At 39.3% G+C, this 20,527-nt stretch overlaps 1 protein-coding gene across 3 annotated transcripts in view; it reads left to right on the top strand.

Annotated features, from left to right (window-relative positions):
- cadm1b (cell adhesion molecule 1b) overlaps nucleotides 1-16,321 on the top strand; it is a 161,565-nt gene extending 145,244 nt beyond the window's left edge. For 2 of the 3 annotated variants that reach the window (XM_086261870.1, XM_086261871.1), the window contains 3 exons: nucleotides 213-263; nucleotides 12,657-12,785; nucleotides 12,951-16,321. In XM_086261870.1, coding sequence (XP_086117996.1) covers nucleotides 213-263; nucleotides 12,657-12,785; nucleotides 12,951-13,069 — 299 coding nt within the window. In that variant the 3' untranslated portion in view covers nucleotides 13,070-16,321. The remainder of the gene's footprint in view (nucleotides 1-212; nucleotides 264-12,656; nucleotides 12,786-12,950) is intronic. The other variant, XM_086261872.1, reaches the window with a different exon arrangement.
- Nucleotides 16,322-20,527: the final 4,206 nt, after the last annotated feature.

Raw genomic sequence — 20,527 nt, 5'->3', positions numbered from 1 at the left:
TAAGATAAACTTAAAAAGTGTTGCTCTGTCTTTGAACCAGTCTCAAAGCTACGGGCATGACCTTACAGTAACTCACACCGTAGCTAAAATGTGTGCATGTCATAATTTTTATAGTATAGCTTTTCATCTTCAATGACTTTTGTCTCTTTCTTTACTCTTGTCTTTCTTTATTTCTTATACATGTTCTTTATTTTTTACTCTTTTTCATCTAGATGCTCCCACTACTATCCCCACACCCACCACCAACCCAGTCAACACGCAAGGTACTGTATGCCCCCACTGCTGTCCCTCCTAATAGTTGTGTGTGTGTGTGTGCGTGTGAGTGTGAGAGAGAGAGAGAGAGAGAGAGCCTGCATGCAAGTGCGATAAGATGTTTGGAGAGAGCGAGAGAGTGAACGCTGGTTTGTACCTACAGCTAAGAGACTGTGGATGGCCAGTTTTAATCAGATAGTGCCTCTGATAGGTGACAATGACAACAGGCAGTGCAGGGCTGCCAGAGACACCTGTCACAGGCTTTTCCAGTCACATGATCTTGATCTGAGAAAATTTAGAGACTCCGCGTTGCTGCTCTGCTATCTTATCAGCATCTGCAGCTATATCTCAACCGGCCCATCCATCATATTATAATGCCCTTTACATCTCCTCTACAAATGCCAGTCACATTTCGTCTTTGCGAGGCCAAAAAACATCAATAACTATTTTCTCAAACACATATGAACTCAATGAAAGGCAGTTCATTTGCAGTGTTTTTAGCAGAGCACCCTTTTGGCATCATCTGTGTGCTGGATTCTACGCTTTGATTTACCCCGGCTGAAAAAATAAAAAAAAACATTCATTTCAATATAAACCTTTTTTTTTTTTTTAAGTTTTGCTATTATTTCAAAAGCACCGTTAAGGCTAGACAGATGGTGAGGCAACCTTGGGAGCTGACATTTAGATATGCCAGAATGTGACATTTCAATACAAAAACTATCCTTAAAGAATAGATCAGTTTATCAATAGCTACTTTAGAGTTATGTCAATTTTCCTCTTTTGTTCTGACCACTCTGCAATTCATAAAGTCATAAAAAAGCAAAAAGCAACCAATAAGTTGGAAAGAGTGCAACAAAGAGCTACGGGAGTCTAAAGAGGGGGATGCTTCCAGACAGCATTCATTTATACAGTCATTGGATCACCGGCCTTTAAGCAGTATTTGTGTGCATTATGCATTCATTTACTAAAAACAGGGCTATATGTGCGAGATCTCCTCCATAAACCGCTATGACACAGCTCTTCCCCAGAGCAAGTTAAGAAATATTTCCTTATGTGTCCTCACTATCTGCAGTACTGCATGTCAGTGATCGCACTGCATGGTTACAGCCTCATTTCAGCTTTCTGACTCTCTCTGGGCGTGGCAGAGTCACAACAGGAAGTTGCTTTGCAAAGCTGTGCATTACTCTGCAGTTTTCTCTAAGCTCTTCTCCTCGGAGTTACTCTGCTGCAGTCGCCTCTGTGTTTTCTGCTGTAACATTCCAGTAATTTCCGAAAGACAGGCTTGAAAAGAGGATTTAACGTGATTTATTCAGTACATGCTGGGAGGATGTAATTGAGCTTTCTTGCAGTTCACTACTCTTCTAAATACCCTGTCACAGGGGCAATGCTAAGCTGGCTTGCGGTAGATTGGTTTGCGCTACCTTAATCAGCATAACAGCAAAGTAAAGCATTTTCCTCTCTCCAATAAAGTATACAGAACTATTTTTTATTCATTCATTTAGACTGGTTTGACTTGGCATGGCCACCACTGTAGGGGTTTTTTTTTGTAATCAGAGGCAACTGAACTTCTTTAGCTACTGTATGTGATCCTTAGTGATTTTAAAGGTACAGTACAGTAAATCTTTGGTAGCATTTATTTTGTTTTAGTTTGGTAGCATTTATTTTAGCTACTTTAGTTGCTCACATATCCTTGTAGTGTTCCTTACAAAACCAAACATAATTATGTAGCTTACAAACTGATTAAAAACTTCACATAATTGTAAACTATAAATAACTTTGCATAGTTGCATAGTTTCTCTGCCAGAAGGCACTCTGCAACTTTCCTGTTAGCAATATGTGTTTGAGATCGAAGCAATTGCTCATTGACAACTTGTTGTGACATTGAAAGAAGATTATTTCTAAACTGCCATATTTGTCTGATGTCATATTATTTTAGTAAAGGCTAATGAATAACTAAACATCACAACCTTTAGAGAAATATGTTTATGTTTCATGTGTCTATTGGATTTTTAAACAACCGACTGCTGTTATTGGCATCAGTCTTAAAAATTTAACATCAGTCAAGCTTTGGAAGTGCCTTAAACCTGCATTTGTTTTAGTGGCCACCAGAGGGCGATATTTTGGGTTGTAAAACTTTGTCTTCGGGGTTGCCTTCGGTACTATCGATGGCTGTGAGCGAACTATGGGCAGAAATCTGTGCCATCAGAAACTGAATTTGAATAAGTTAAATTTGAATTTGAATTGCTCAGATTGAATCTGAATTGTAACTTGAATAAATGCTTTTGAAAACTGAATTTGAATTAGTCTAATTTGAAATTGAATTTATGGTTTGAAAATGATCATCACTAAATTGAAATTGAATTTTATATTTTGAAAATGAATAGTTCTATTAATCTGCGCTTGAACCGGAACCGGATGTAAGTTCCAAAAAACTGAATTTTGGAACTGAAATTGACTGGTGAGAAGTGAAACTGAAATTATTCGAGAGCTGAATTTTTAAAGGATAAAATGCAGTTTCAAAGCAAATCAATTCATTTTCAAAATATAAAATTCAATTTCAATTTAGTGATGATCATTTTCAAACCATAAATTCAATTTCAAATTAGACTAATTCAAATTCAGTTTTCAAAAGCATTTATTCAAGTTACAATTCAGATTCAATCTGAGCAATTCAAATTCAAATTTAACTTATTCAAATTCAGTTTCTGATGGCACAGATTTCTGCCCATAGTGAACAACTTTCTAATTTGACCTCAGTGAACAGTTTGCTGCTGAGTTTATGGGCTCGGTCCCTCATGTAAAAAAAAAAAAAAAAAGAAACAAGAATTAGGCCCATTTTGTAAATTCGCATCGTACTTTTCAGAAAGAAGAGTTATCCAGAGTGTGCTCATTGGTGGAGTTGGAGATTAACAGCCTGAGCTACTCTTTTGTGGTCATGTCCAGGGGCGTAATTTCCAGAGGGGGTTAGGGAGGTTATGACCTCCCCAATAATCAGACCCAACAAATATAAGAATTATCAAGTATCTTGCATAAATAGGCTGTTGATTTTCTTTACTCATTTCAGGTATTACCAGCAAAATAGTTGCTAATCATCAGGGAATTTACCCAGATTTATTTATTTATGTAGACAGAGATCTTGACCCCCCCCAATGTTCAGCACAAAGTTACGGTCATGGTCATGTCCTGCTTCAAAAAAGGATTTCCCATGGGTGCTGTCACGGTAACTATGTCCATTATTATTTTATTCTCTCTGTGAGGTTACAGTCGGCCTTTGCATGGAGTTTTTAATATATATGTAGAGACTGAGAAGAGTCACTTGGACAGATGTATTCAATAAAATAAATAAATACATAAATATGTTCTGTTTAAGAAAGTCTGTGAGGCGTACACTTTTTTTACTTTCAACGCACCACATACACATTTTATGACTAGCAGGGGTTCAGATTACCATTTTGTGGGATGATGAAGTGTAACAACCAGCATAAGTCCACATGAGAAGGCAGGCTTCTCTGCCATTACCGTCTTTGGCTATGGCCTCACAAACTGCCCAGAACCTTGAAAAATTACTCTAAGGTGGTACCTGGTGCATTAAAATGTGATGCCAAAGGGACTAAGCATCAGTATATGAGTTGGGAATGAGACCAGGTATGGAGGAGGATTTCTGAAAGCAGTCAACCAACTCCTGCTCCTTTTTGTGGATCAAAAAAATTGAAAAAATGTTATTTTGCTTGGTAGACTTTTTTATTTATTTTTAAAATATTTTTTTGGTGATGTTTTTTCCCCTTGGTGAAGCCTCAGAAGCATCACCCCCAGACCTAAAGCACAGAAAGTCACAGTTGTTTGCCTTCTGTGCTGTTTCATGTTCAGAAAGTTTCACAGGAGTTCATTGTGTCAGGTCTTCCAGTGTCTGAAAAGATGCAGAGAGTGTGTGTTTGTGTGTCTGTGTCGACCACCGGGGAGAGATAAGTCACTGCTTGAACTTGCGCCAGACATATCGCGCTAAATGCACATAGTATGTGGCTGTTCGGGAGAAATTCATTTCAGTTTGAAAGAAGGAGAATGTTGTCTTCAGGATGGACAACCGACATTCACAGCATCACAGAAACAAAAAAAATAGTATGCATCTAGCATGCTGTCAGTGGGTGTATTTTTTGTGGGCAGAGGGTCAGAATTTATCCAGAATCTCCAGCTCTGGAGGAATAAAGGGAGTCTGTGGCGATAATGCTCCAGCTCGTCAGATGCTCAGAGATGATCCAAGGCAGGGACATCATATCCTGGCTAAGCCTCCAGTAACCCACCCCCTCCCTTTCCCCCAGCTTGCTGAGAGGAGCCAGAGGAAAGACATGGAACAGGGAATTATCTTGTAGACTTGATTGAACACACCCTATGTTTCAGCGTATCTGCAGTCCAGAGTAAATTGTTGTTTATCATGCTGCAGCAGAACCTCTGCTGATTAATCTGTAGGACCAAAGGAAAGGCGGGAAGGAGGTTGGGGTTAATTTTTTCTTTTTTGTTACCCATAATTTTACAGTTTCAGCTCGATATCCTCGCTGAAAATTGTTCTTAAGATTTGAGTTGATAAAAATGTTAATGCAGTCATGTGAGCTTAAACAGCACCAGCTTCTCCAGCTACATTCATGCTATAATAGCTTGTTGCTGGGTGTTGTTTAACCTGAAATGACCTGCAGACACTGTTTGGAGAGGAAAAAAATATTTAGGTTGCAAACGTGACTAGAATTATTCACTAAATAATAAATAATTTATGTAGGATTACAACACAATTAAACACAATATTTCTTTCGCTAACTAAACATGGCTTTGGGTTGTTATGAGTTAAAGGTGGATTTCTTAAGTCTTCATCCTTCTGGTTTATAGAAGGTGCAAAGCTGTAAATTAGCTGCCAATAAGCTTTGCAAGTAAACACCACACTGGCTTCTATACAGCACCCTTTGGACTTAATAATACTACTAACAATAATGTAGGTTTATTACGTGCTTGGCGAAGCTGTCAGGGATTTATAGATCTTTATGACTTTAACATGCAGCTGCACTGAATACAAACATGACTTCAGGGCCCGACCTGAACATGGGTTTGTCTGTTTTTTAGTGAATAAGTCACGCAATGTAATGCCAGACAGTATTATAGGAATCCATCTCTGGCAGGTTTTCAAGCATGTTTTCCAGCAGTTTAGTCATTGACAGGTTTTCCACTTCTGTTTAGTCTTGGGAGTCAAGTCTTAACTCCTGTACGCTATTGACTTCAACAAAGACTGTTAGGAGTGCATTTAGTATTCAGCATAATTAGTCATTAAACATTTACCAGCGTTGTTTTAACTCTCGCATGTATCATTTTTTTTCTTTGAAGTATTTCATTGGAAAAATTAAAGAATCATTTAGAAATGCTAATTAGGTTTTTCTCACGTTTGTTTACTCTGACTCCCATACGCAATTGTTTTTTTTCCCTTCCTGCCTTTTTTTATTTATTTAAAAGAGTTATTAGAAACAGAAAAAATATATATTTTAATGGTCCATTTTAATTGGTCTCCAGGGAAATGGTTAGTATGCCAACCCACCCTGAAGTTAAAAGGCTACCTCATGCCATGATAGATAGATAGATAGATAGATAGATAGATAGATAGATAGATAGATAGATAGATAGATAGATAGATAGATAGATAGATAGATAGATAGATAGATAGATAGATAGAGTGTTCTTGGCACATTAGGGTTTCAAGGCTGAATGTTATGTTTCTCACACTGTGTCTTTTGTGGCACCTCGCCTTGGTCAACTCTAGCAAACTCTAGCAAAAGAGAAAGGATTTGATTATTTTGTCAACCTTTTCCATTGCCTTGATCTTAACTGGGGTGAAAGCACACAAAACAGAAAGGATGAAGTGTCCATGGGTACTTCTTCCTATTGTGTGCAAAAAATTTGCCAGTCTCAAAAGATACAATAAACAGGGAGGTTAAGTTCAATGGCATAGCTTCCATTCAGCTTCAGTTTTTATTAGTTGCAGTCAGGCCTTCACTTGCATCTGAGCACCTCTGTTAAATGTCACTGTTGTATTGGTACATCTTCGAATCATTGTTTGGGTTATTACAAAAGACACGGGGAATCTATTTAGCGGGCGAGCATTGACATTGGAATTCAGCTGAGGACAATGTTGTGCTCTATTGACGGTCTGCTACAACAGCAATACAAAAAAATGATTTGGTGGAGATTGCCCACGTATGCTCATTTCATTACGTTCATTTCCTTTTCGAATGGCAACAAATACAAGAGCTGCGGATGTTAGCAGTTCAATGCAGTAAAAATGGCTATTGACAGTCCTTAAGTTTACTCTGCAGCAATGCTTCATTGTCCTGCCCTTGTCCTGGAAATAGTTACTCTGAGGCTCTATTCAGTGCAAGTGAAGGGGTTTTTTTGTCTGTATCAATGCACGAGAGTCATTGTTTCAATTATATCCATGTAATTACATCTATAAATTATAATGCGTGTGTGTGTTGGGTTGAAGCATGTGTGCTGAAATTCCTCATTATGTGAGTGGAAAACTATTAAAAGAAAAAGATGGGAAGGCTGAAATCATGTGTCCATGTAATCAGCCCGGTGACAGGCCTGCAGCTGTGATCTCTAACAGTGACAGTAGCAGTCAGATAGGATGCTCTGTTACTGACCAGAGAGGCAATTAGTCATTCCAGTACAGAGCTGGAAAGGTGCGACTGTAAAGCATGTGGTACTGGGAGTTCAGCGGAGCAGATTTCACCACCGTGCAGACACAGGCATCAGTTGCAAATCCTCTTTATTCCCCCATAAATCCCCACGGCTGTGCACATCCTGTCAGGACGCCTGTGTGGGCATGTCAGCACTCCCCGACCGAGCCGTGAGCAGAGCTGTGCTGGCTGTATGGACACCAGCCACATTACAGACATAATCAAATTCTACTTAATTCAAGTGAGGCCACAAAGGCTGCTTTAATAATACTGCCTGTCATTTGGAGGTTTTTTTCCTGCTCCTAGCACAGTCGAGTATTATATATATACTGAACATGTATGCCGGAAGGAATCACAATCTTGATCCTGGATGTGCTGGAGCAGTGAGTGACAAAGGCATCATCACGGCAATGTGGACGAATGATAGTAATATTACAGTAACACTTTATGAGGTAAATCTGCTCCTGCTCCTGTCAGAGATCAGGGTCAGACACAGATCAGCATTTCTGGAGAGGAAACCTTTGTACTGTTTATTTAACGTTGCTATTCTACAATGTTCTGCTTACTCAGTCTTTCATGTGAGCGACATACAACCTTACAGGATCACAAATGAGGTGTGTCCGTAATTTGTGACATGCATACAGGATTCATTGTTGGCAGGTTAAGTGCTGGCTGCAAGTAGGAAAAGAAGGTTTCCTAGTAATCACAAGGTAGCGCTTTCCACCTGCCTGCATGTCAAAACATCTTTAAGTAAACACTAAACTTGATTGGCTCCTGATATTTGGTACATGTGTGTTTGCATTAGTTAATAAAATGTGTATGAACTTTTTGGTTTCTTTTAATCAAGGTTGAATTATTCTGAAGCATTCAGCAGCTTGCTGGAATCATTTTTTTCAGTTTATTTCATTTGGAGATCTGCTCTGCAGGTGTTAAGCCATGAATTTAATTCACAAAAGGCCCTTTTGTAAAAGGTAGTAATGTTATTACACTTGCATTAGACTATTGTGTGAGAATGTGGTTTTTTAATCTTTTTACAGGGATCTTTAGTCAGGAAGCTCCTCATCAAGTGATGATGAGCCAAAAAATTAAACTTTTGTATAAGTGTGTCATTTTTAAATGGGTTAATCCAGCAATTCACTGTCTGGCACTTATCTATCCACAGGTGGCATTTGTTAAATTGCTGTTAAAGTCTCAAAAAATCTTGAATTCACCTTTTGTGAACCCAAAAGAAGCCTTTTGGTTCCTTTCATCTGACTTAGACATGGCCACCAAATGTATGTAGCAAAGTAGCAAAGGCTGTTTATTGTCAGAAGCTGCTGGCATCACAGAGATAAGCACAAGGTGTCCTTTGGCACTGGTTCTTATAGGAAGGCTGGAGGTGTGTTGGTGGCTTTAGTCACAATTGTCTCAGCCAGGAGATTTTTCAAAGTCACTCACTGCATTTAGGGAGGTCTGTGCTTTGTTTTCAGTCAGCGATTAGCTTCAGTTTTAACCCTTTTTTTGATGATGTTCAGGCACCACAGCTAACCTGTGGTTTGAAGTAAATATCATCCAATGTTAGCCCAGCACTAAAAGAAATAACACTTCAAAATATGCTTCATGGCAAGGGGTCAAGCGCTCATGAATCGACACCAAAAGATACCTAGTATCTCTTTGACAAAATGGAAAAATTTGGCTTCCTCGGAGTGAAAACTGTGTGGTTTATTCTGACTTTTAGCCTCTGATTTGATTCCTTAAAAAACTTCCGAAAACACTGCAAAAAAAGCAAAAAGTAGCATCTTACCAGCAAACCTACCCTGCCTGATAATAGAGAAGAATTCTGAAGACAGAGTAGTGCTTCTCACAGGTACTGACCTTTCTGTTAGGAATTACCGTAAAATGCACTTCAGACATTTGTGTTGCACAGCATTATTTTGCTACTGTTTGATTATCTCCTTGCAAAAAGCTGCAGGCTTCATTATCTATTGTATGTATACTAAATTTAAGACCATGCTTTTGCAGAACATCCTCTGCAGTAAGCACAGAGAGATAAAAATAAAAACTAGTGTTGAGTAGTGTACTTAATGCAGGCAACATGAAATGCAACCAACCATAACAGCTGATACTGTAGGTATTATAGGATTTTTGGTTTCTCTCTGACATTTTTGTGATAGGTCTCGGTGCTTACTCTGGGCGAATTTTTCTACCTGTTAAATAAAAGTTTCCCTCGGTGTGCAGAGGCGGCTGAGACCCTGCATGTTTCCTGGTGGATGTGTCAAACGGAAGACAGCGGGGAGCAAGGTGAGGGCAGCAAGGTGTGGGGTGGGGAGTGAGCGAGGGAGGGGAGAGGAGACAGGACGGTTCGCAGGCCATTTAGTGGGTGCATGTTCATTAGCATGGAGCATGGGCTGTTCCCTCTCCTCGGGGAATGAGCCGCGCTATCTGACATCCTCGATACAGTAAACAAACTGCGCCTTGCACATCCCTGCTTCGCACACCCCAACGCACAGCAACGGCTTGCTCTATGAAGACGAGTCCATTTTAAGGGAGCGCTCAACTGAAACACAACTTTTCTCATTAATTAGTTTCATTGTAGCTCCGCTGCTAAGATGTCCCGGTGCTAAGTGAACGCAGCTTAAATAAGGTGTTGTTTTTTAGGCCGAGATCTGCCCGCGTCGCTCGTCTTAGACCCTTCGACTCGACTTATTACGCCCTCGCAGCTTTAAGAAATTCTGAACTCTCCGCTCGTCTTTTATCAAAATCATTCAAGTTCAGAGCATGACTAGTGAGATTGATGGAAAATTGAGCTGCTCCCTCATGCAGCAAAGAACAGTGGAGCCATTCCCTCACCCGCCACTCCTCCATCAGTCCAAATGTGCACAGATATAGACTATTGATAAATGCCTCTGAACTATTCTGAGACTAGAAATTTAAAGGCTTCAAATTTTGTTCTTCTGTGGTGCACGGATAAATCTGGCTAAGTGCTAGACAGTGATACTCTCTGACACCTGAGGCAGCCACGTATTTCTCTGCATGGGGACACCGGGCGCCAATTTATCTCCAGACTTGTGTCTATTTCTGATGATTGAGCTCTATAACTTCCAGAAATGGCCTCTTAAATCAGACTGTATTTTACAGTGTGTGAACCCTCGCTGAAATTGCAGACAGTGTCTACTGTTTCATGGTGAAATAACTGTCTTAAAACATTTTTCAACATCGCTCACTCAAGGGGCAGCTACATCAGCTATCGAAGCGCTAGAAATATCCACGTAACGAGCTTGGTTCAACAGTGTAACACCACAAATGTATGCTTAGACAGAAGTGTGACTTTTCTAAACCTGCTCAGAAAATAGATTAGATATTTTTATTAATTAAACGACTGTTTTAAAGTCCCGAGCCAGCCCTAGTTTCTTTATATTTTATTTTCAATGAGCCAGATTTTCTAGTAATTTTATTAAAGTCTTGAGCGATCGTTCTCCAGACTTTCTGATGGTCTAACTCACCAAACTTAAGAGATGAATCACTGTTGTGTCTACATACAACAGACAACTTAGTTTCTAGCAGCCTGTCACAAAAATGCATAATTTGTTCCCATTTCTTAGTTAAATCTATGAAAAATGCAAAGATAGCACAGTATGACAGGATCAACAGTATATGACAGTGTTTGTGCACCAGTGATTCCTAATGAGACTTGGCATATCTCAGCGTGGTGTGCGCTGTGTCCTTAAAAACCTGGACAAACAGAGGGCAACAGAAGGAGTGGCGGGCCTAAACTCCCTACAGCAGATAAATAGTAAGTCGTGTCCTTAAGAAACAGAAAAAAATCCAGCAAAAACCTCACACAGGACCTGATACGTGCATCTGGCCCTTTTGGACACAGGGAGAAAGGCTAATGTCTTATACAGGCTAAGCTTACTCTTGAAGCCACTGAGGTGTTCGTTGGCGAGGGTGATGCGATGTCTCTGATATGAATTAACTTATTAAACTTGATACAGTCCAATAACTTCAGCCGTACTCATCTTGTCCTTTAGATTCTTTAATTCCACGATTAACATAGCAGCGCAGGGGTTACAAACTATTTGCCTGCTTCTGATCAAAAACACATCTGCCACTAATTACGGTCACTCAAAAAGTGACCTCTAGCGGCATACATAAGGTATCAATCCAAAATTGGCTCCTACAGGTCTTATGGAGTGATGAATCCAACAGTTGACATTTTTGGTTGAAATCATGGTCAATATTTATGGAGGAAGTCAAGTGAGAGGTGCAACAGTGAGTCTGCAGCCAACCCTGTCATGGTTTGGAGCATTTCAGCCAGAGGTATTGAGATATTCCTAAAACTGATGGAATTATGAATGCAGAAAAATATAGTCAGATTTTAATCCACCTGGAAAGTATCTGATTGACAACAGCTTCATTTTTCACACTGCCAATGTAGTAAAAGCATACTGGAATAGAAACACACAGTTGCACACTATCAATCACAGATTAGCCTCCCCGGAGTCTGGACCTCAACATCATTGAAGCAGTGTGGGATTAGAACAAAAAGTCAGCTAACATCCAAAGAAGAGCTTTGAATGTCATTCAAGAACCTGGAGATCTATTCCTGAGACTACTTAGAGAAATTAAAACAAAGTTAAGAATAAAGCTGTTGATACCAAATATTGACTTTCAAGCTTGTAGTAACAGTACAGAAACTATATTTCTGTCTTATGTTCGGTATTTGGATTTTTGTTTGCATGTTTCAGTAACTGCTGCACCTATTTCATGCTATCCTAGCAAAATATAAAGAAATAAAGGGTGAGCTGAGACTTTTGCGAGATTCTTATTCACTCATTCTTTATCTATGCTGCCCTCATGTCTGTACATGTTACATTCAGGAGCGAGTTAACTTTAGTTAGCACAAAGAACAAGTTGCCTCAGAACTCAGAGAAGTAGCCTGGCACATAGTCCCTGTAAATTCACAGTACTTGAATTTGGTTAATTAGTGGAATTTTATTACCGTAGGCCACAGTAGCCCATCCCCAGCCCCTCATTTACAGGCTTTATGCTAAGTTACACTAACAGGCTGCAGCCTGTAGCTTGTTATTTACTATGCAGTCACAACAGTGATATTGATTTTCTCATCTAACTGTTGGCGAGAAAGCCCATCTGCCTATTCCCCCAAAATGTTAAACGTCAGTGTTAAATGTAATACGTGAATGGGTTTGAATTTGAATTAACAGGTGCTTAATTTTAAGGGGTTTTATAAAACAACCGCATTATAATGCCGCAGATACAGCCTGGAAGGATATTGGTGAGGAAAAATGAAACATTGCTCTGAGTAAAAAGCATCAGTTTGGTTATTAGCAGGCTGAATCAAACTAAACTGAAATGATTTATAGCTTATTTTAAGGATTTAAGCAACATATTGTGAACAGTTTACCTTCCTCTCTGGACCAGCTTGTGCTGCTTTATCATCTATTTTTCATTGGCAAATAACATAAGCTTACTTTTTTTTCCTCAGCAGCTTTTTCAAGAGTTTCCACTCTGTGGTTAGGTCATGCTAAAATGCTCTGAGACAAAACAAACCAATTTCGTTTATTTTGGCAGCCTAATGATATAATAGCCACAGCTTCCAGTGCTGTCCACGTCTCTGTGAAGGTATTAGTTTTGTTGCTGCCTGAGAGGGTTTGCTGATCATGAAATTATTTACGGTTATTGTCCTCTTTTTAGACTCCAGAGCCGGGGAGGGGGCACCGCAGAAAATTGACCACGCTGTCATCGGTGGAGTGGTTGCTGTGGTGATGTTTGCCATCCTCTGCGCGCTCATTGTTCTTGGTCGATACTTTGCCAGACACAAAGGTAAAGCACCGGCAGGGCAATCATACTTGATCATGAACACATCTTAAGCGTTCAAGTGGGTTTTTTTGTTGCTTTTTCTTTGTTGCCGATGGAGTACAATGGGACTGAAGTGAACAAGAGAGTGACGAGGCGGCATGCAGCTAATTTGCGTGCGCTCTTTTGCAGGAACTTACTTCACGCATGAAGCCAAAGGGGCGGACGACGCAGCCGATGCGGATACGGCCATCATCAACGCGGAGGGGGGACACAACAACACAGACGAGAAGAAGGAGTATTATATTTAAACTGGACAGGCCAGGAGAGACGGGTGGGGATGCTGGTGGTTGTGATAGTGGTTGTGGTGGTGCTGTAGGAGCATTGTGTCTAACTCTGATTGGTTGAAGATGACTTAAAGGCAGGGAGGGCAATATTTAAAGAGAAGGCAAAGAAAGAAAAAGGCGGGAAAAGTTGGACTGACGTGGTGGCCAAGTGGTAAGAAGAAGAGGTGTTGCTGAGTGTCCTATTCGACCTTTCCTGGACAGCTGGGGCCTATTCTGTACAGTTCAGTTATTTTACAGACAATTTTGTGCCTTGTTCTCTTTCTTTTGTTTGTTTCGTTGTTTTCCCCTCACACGCCGGTTGAATTGGATTCGTTTTTTTGTCTTTTATCATGTACTCCACTTGATCTTTTGTTGCATTTGGCTTCGTCTATGTGTGCCGCAGCTAGCTTTGAGCTCATGTACCCAGATACAGCGTGATGAGCCTGCTCCTCAGTGCTTTTTTCTTTTTTTCTTTTTTTGGAGCAATCTACAGAGTTCATTAACTGGAATACGGTGTCAACACATTTCTCCCCGCTGGGTCAAAGTCCAACAGTGCCTGCAAGTTCATCAGAGGCCCCCCCTCCTCCCCACATTCCCTCGTACAGGCAGGTCTGATTGGGTTTCAAGTATTACAGCGCAGATTTCCCTCAGCCCCTTTGAGGTCAGGTTCACTGTGTTGATTACTTATATAACAGTCATGAGTAATTTTGCTCATCATAGAATGTATTTGTACATGAAGGTGATGTAAAAGTGGCGGTACGTACCATTTCGCACCAAACCACACAGTACAACCAATCTTTTGTGGTTTCTGATGATTAGTCGCTAAGAGGCTTTTGCCCAACTCCACCTACGATATCTCGGCAGCTGTAATGTGCCATGATATACAGTTCTAAGTTCTATATAGCCCTTTCTGTCATTTCTGATTGGGATACATAAATAATGAATCTATAATAGAGAGAGAATAACTCTACACAATGCCTTTTGCTAAGCTTCAGATAAGTTTGATGTCTCTATGATAAATAGAAAACTACAGCCAACAGCCAGCTAGCTTGAGACTTGGCTACCTTGAGCTTCACTGCAGCTTGTAAGTGTAGCTGATTCTACCCCTCTTCAGTAGTTATTGACCCAAAAGACTCTGTTTGCAGGTGTTATTATGGGTCAAACTTTACATTCACACATACACGCCTTACACAAAATAGGTCCTGCTACACTGATCGTAACATTTTATTTAATGGTATTCATTAGCTGTTGGTATACCCTGCCATGTGTCTGTTCGCTTTTGTTTTAAATATGACATTTGTCACCTTTTCATACCACCCACGTAGTCTACCTTGGACCAAATCTAATAATTATAGTGCGCTCATACAGTATACAGCAAGTATAGCTTGTGTAAAGCATAGAGCTTTGCAGTGAGCTTCTCGCTAAATAACTGACTTTATTTGATGGCACACTATATTGGCCAGTTAACTGGGAGATGTTAAAAGGCCTTGAGTTATTAATTTTCCAAGGTTTTACCCTTTTATTTGCCGTATCTAAGGGAAGAAAGAATGTTAGGCCTTCAGTGTTTCCTGCCCATGTAAAATATCCTGGCACGTCTCTGTCAATACAGCACGTGAACAAAAAATTCACAGCTTATTTTTATTTTTTTTTGCCCTTACCCATACACAAGTATTGCTGCAAATATGAATGAGTTATATTTTCTTGCTGTGTTTTTAGACATTTCACCTTTGATAACTTGCGAGGGCTCTTGGCCATACAAGTTATCAAAGATTTGCAGATAGCTTTAGACTTGGGGGAAAGATAATTTTCTTACTGTCATCCTGCAGCCACAAACCTTCACAGACGAAGTGTCTGCTGTTAGAAATTTCTCTCTTTTTGTTCGACAACACAAATCGGCAGTGTGCACACGGCGCGCGCTTCATCTCTGACTAGAAGAGGAAAATCCGTTTGGTAATTAGCGAGTGATTTCAGTGTATTGCCTAAAATAATGGAGGAAAAAAAAAATCTGTAAATGTATTATGAAAAAGGATAACCACTGCCTTAAACCCACCTCTTGATACTTATCATTATAAAGGAAAAGACTGAAGGACTTAATTTAGTGCCTTCTCCTTTGATTTTGAGGCATATGGTTAGTATCATACAGTATCCTCATGTACACTCTTACAGTATACCTTGTATATATCCGTCCTTTTTAACTTGCAGGGCCAATACTCATCCCAGTCGTCTGTCCGCGCACCATAGAGCGGCATCACAATTACAACCTGCAGCATAAAAAAGCTGGAATGAGTTTAAAGCTGGAAAAGAAAAAAAGTATTGGCAGCTTCCACTGACTAGAATGTTGTATTCCAGGATATAGTACTTGTCTTAATTAATGACCACAAAAAAAGTGTTATTATCTCAGCTTCACTTCATTTATTATTTATTTGGATATTTTCAAGGACAAGGCTCTGTAGTACTGTATTATCAGAGAGGAATACTGTACTTAAAGCTATAATAAGCTACAATAAAAGTAACTTTTCTGGATTGTAGTTACAGTGTCATGGGAACAGTTATGTGCATGACCTTTTTGTTTTCTGGGATTTGATATTTATCTTAAATGGTGATTGCTGCTTTTAATGGGGCAACGTTAAAAGATCGCCGGAAGCATCGTTCTAATTCCGTTTTTGATTTTGTTATTTTGAAATACTTGATATTGAGTATGTTTGTTTTCACTCTCTCAGGTTCATGAGTGTTAATAGTTGTGTTTTTTTGCATCTCAGGTAGAATGCAAATTTATGGCCCCAAGTATATACTGTAGTACCACAGCTATTCGAAAAAGTAAAGAAACCACAGGATGTACATGTTTTTTCTCAGTTGTACAAGTTTATGTGTTCTTAATATGGTGCACTGTTACAGTAAACGTTAATTATTTTGCATAGACCTAGTTCACAAAGAAAGAAAAACTAGATTTGTTAAGCAGACAAAAATGATGTACAGTCAGTGTCAACAAAATCACGATGATGTTCATGAAACCTCTTCTTCTTCTTCCTCCTCCACTGTAACATTTTGCTCATGCAGTATCGGTTATTTAGTAATTATAGGATGTGACCACAGACAGTCAATCAAGCATCTGTTTGCATTCATAGATGAAGATGGTGTATTTACTGTGACATGAAGTTTTATCAACGATCTGTAACGTCTTGGATATTTGGATGAACTTTATGTTTAAAGCCTGGGGCGGCGGCGTGGGGAAGGGTCGGGAGCAGGGTGGGTGGGTCGCTTGTTTTATAACCCCACAATGGTTGTTTATGTTGTTGAATCTTAAATTTCTCTCTATTCCCAGGTGGCATATTTTCTTTTGTGTAGTGAAGAGGATGTTTCTCATATGGCCATGCATATTTTGTATTGGTTCACGCCAACATTTTTACAAAAGGAAAAAAAAAATCAGAAGAGTACTTGTCTTAATAAAAAGATATCAATGTTTAAAGTGGTGTGCCGCTGTGACTTGATCAAAAAACATGGTTTCACTTTGTAGTCTTGTCCTGCTCGGAGACGGCGCTGAATTTATTAACTCGTATCTGTTGTCAAATTCACTCTGCCTGTTTACCATGCTGAATACATTAGCTGGATTGAACCTGCCTGCCTCATCCTGCGCTGCTGATACTCGTCAAACTCACAAAGGAAGAAAGGTCTCGCGTCGAGGCAAAAATACTGTACAGATGTAGATTCGTCGTGGGTGAGCAGCAGCAGTGGCAGCAATCTGATCTCCCATCAGTGACTGACACACGTGGCGTGGCACAGATAGAGGCGAGAAGTGTTTTAAATGACACGATGACTGACATCGACAGGCTTGGGGGCCCCTGTTAAGGGTTCCAGCTGAGCATGTGGATGTTAGTGATTTTGACAAATTGATAGGCATTTTGAGGAACAAGACCTTATTCATAACCATAAGCTATTTCTGTCATCATAATTCTGTCAGTGCCACCATTTCCCATTACTTTAAGTGATCCATCCCAGGTAAAGGTCAATAACATTATTCAAATTTTAATGGGAATAGTTTAACCTTACAAAACAGCCACTTTTCTCCCTTACTCATACAATCACTGCAATATAATGCTTCTCTCAAAGAACATTAGCCGTGTATTGATTTTTTTCTGTGTGAAATATAGCAGATTATGGGATTTTCTCCATATTTATTCTCGAGGTTAAGCCGTCTAAATTAAAGGCAGGTAGGGCGGCTTGCTGGTTGTCTTGGTGATGTTTCAGTTAGATGCTACTAATCCCATTTAAATGTTCAATTTTAATTTGGAATGACATGTTTAAGTGTAATTAGCACAATGGGGAAATTGAGAGTGAACGAATGTCTAAGCATGGCTTGTTTAGTTGGGTAATTGATTGATTGAGATTGATGGCATGTAGCACTTGGCATGGATGAGGTATAATTAAATGATGTGGGATTAAATAGTGGGTGAACAAAGGCAAATGCAACAGGCTGCACACTTGTCTCCCTGTAAATCACTCCTGTTTAGCACAAATACTTTGACTTTTTTTTGTCAGATTATTAGCAGGAGGACAAATCTAATCAGAACGGAAACCTTTCAATTGCATTTGTTTAATTCCTTATAAAGAGCTCAATATCTGTTTTATACTGCTGTACCATTTCTTCAGGTGACTCAGGCCATATATATATCTATATATAGATATATAGATATATATACTGTGGGCTGTATCAACCCTTTACATTCTGCAGGAAATTTGTTAGAACATCACAATTTTTCATCATGTTAAGATAAAATCATCACTATTAAATAATGCTGTCAAACAGTAGCGAATTCCCATGAGTCAATGCCCTTTGTACTAATTTCCTTAAAGGTTATGCAAACAGCATAGAAGGAAAATGTGGAATTTATGCAAGAGTCCGTATGTGCAATTATGTAGAGCAGGAGTAATTTTAAGCCCTTTAGAAGGAGACATGTTCTGATTTTAAACAGTTTTAGTGGATATTGTTATACTACTTGTTTTTTCATTTTCATTTTGGTCAATGGATAAACCATTTATTCATCATGCTAAATATTTCAGCTAATATTTTAGCTAATTGACGGCGCATTATCTCTTATCTTTTTCAGCCATTTACTGTATTAACAACTATCAACATAGCATTTAATGCAGTGTTTGGTCTACTGTGACTCATTTGTTTTCCCTCACTATGAAACACAACAAGCAGTGACTCAATATGTGAATATTTTATAGTCTTTCGATCAGAATTAACTTTTTTTTCCTTTTCTTTTTTCTTTTAACTCAAATTAGCTGCAGAACTGTGGGTGATTTGGTGAATATAGCTGCAGAAGCTGGTGCTAAAGTATCTGGTTATAATGTAAATGGAAACACAAAATAAAAGATTAAAAAGTAATAAAGTGAGAAATGCAGGAATAATAAATAACCGGGGGAAAACATGTTTGAGGTGTGACTTAAAGAACGTGACTGACTTCACCACCTTGTCTTAACCATATACTGGATAGGTATTATACACCCCACTCCTCCCACTGAGGCAAATCCTGCCATTGTCATGTTGCAGACAGACATTCATGGTGTTCTTTGGCACCTGTGCCTTTGTACACCAGTGGCACCAATGCTGGGTGATGAGAGGTAATTGTACTCTTTTAAGAAGCAACAAAGTCTACATTATAGGGTCAAGACAGGAGAGTGCAATTCAAGGTTTTTATACTATGCTTTGCTTTTCTTCCACCTGCTGATTCCTTTTCTGTTCACTTCCTTTTCATTTGTTGGTAAAACGAAAACACAATCATTTGATTAGCTTTTTAAAACACACCCCATCCAAAACATGTGCTAAATTTATACTTACCCATTGTGTTTAAATGTGATGCCCAGGGGGTCTTTTACAAACTGCATATAACAAGCTGGGAGGGAGGGCCTGTTTAGTTATAGCCATATACCTTGTGTGTCACAGCACAGATGCCAAAGGGCACCTTGGTATTTGATGCTCTGTCAAAGAAAGCAGCCTGGTAATCCTTACACTTGTAATTTCGCCCGCTGGTGTATTTTTCCTGTTCTCCACAAACCGCAAGTGACTTTTTATCCAAGACCGTTTTAAATTTGTTGATTTTAATCATATAAAAGTACCCTAAAGTCACATTTTAACATTGTAACATTAAAGTAAATAATAACTCACATTGCAATATAAGAGCCTGTATTTATTCTAACGTTTTATACTTTCAGTTGCAGCATATATTTCAGATTTATGCACTGTTGTTGTGGTGACTGTCACTATGGGTAGTGTTGCTATAATAATAAGAAGAAAAAGACTGAGGAATATTTTATTTATCCCAAATGTCAGGTAATTACTATGTTACAGCAGACAGAACATAAAAGCAAGGTAGCTCAGAACAAACACCGCGGGAGGAGCTCAGTTAAAAGAAAACACAAAAAAACTGACGAGCTCAATGAGCTCAGATTTTAAATGGCATATAATAAGGAGCTTTAATTTAAAATTCATGCAGATATTGCAGTATAAGTAAAGATCTTCTGTATCTGTTCTTGTGGAAGCAGAGCTCAAACAGAGACAGTATTCAGCAGCAAGTCCACTGCGTGCTTCAGAGGGTCATCAGAATCCATTAAATATCCACATCCATTCACCACAGCCACAGTCACATTGACGACCTCTACGTCAGCTGATGGAGGAATACGAACAGTGTGTCTATTCAAACCGGATTCAAACAGCAACAGCGATGACGAATTCCGCTCTTTGAGATGTATGGATGCTTTCCAGCAGCCATCAGTTCAATGTTCAGGCTAGAGAAATGTTCCTTCACAGCTACTGCAAACCCTCCACATTTCTACTTGCTTACACATTTCTTAATGTTGCTGTTTTTCAGTGATCATAATAAGCACTGGAATTGCGCCAAACAAGAGGCGACTGTATTCTTAAGACATCAATATGCGATTTAGTGTTTTCTGCTTTGTATAGAAGAGCAACGTTTTGCTTTTTAAGATAAGTAACATTGTAAAAGTTGCAGGAGAAAGCAGTGTGCAGGAGCCAAAATGCACAAAGTTACTCCACTGTATGCCAAATAGGTTGGTAGAGCAAAAATAAATAAATAAATCAGCTGACTTCTACTGAAAATCTCTAATGTATATAACTTTTTTATGTTTTGGGGGAAATGCCAAGTCATACTCCATGAAACAGATGAGCTGGCTGTTTGAAACAATGGTGAAGGACAAGCACCTGAAGCCTGTGATAACCACAACACAATTATCTCCGACTGCTACAGTATGACCCAGAGAAATCTGCATTAATTAAAGCACACACAACCAGCCTGTTAATCCCGTATGAAAGTGTCAGAGAGAAGAGACTTGTGTTTGTGAGGTGATTAACTCCGAACCGGAAAGATGCTGCGAACAGCACTATAGGCTCTAATGTCAGCGATGTTGCTGCTTGATGTTTAA

Source organism: Aulonocara sp. 'chitande type north' Nkhata Bay, linkage group LG14 (assembly GCF_057382095.1).
Source record: "Aulonocara sp. 'chitande type north' Nkhata Bay isolate Kocher_YH1m ecotype deep benthic linkage group LG14, A_spYH_male_GT1.1, whole genome shotgun sequence".
Lineage (NCBI taxonomy): Eukaryota > Metazoa > Chordata > Actinopteri > Cichliformes > Cichlidae > Aulonocara > Aulonocara sp. 'chitande type north' Nkhata Bay.
This window is presented reverse-complemented; position numbering and strand designations above follow the sequence as displayed.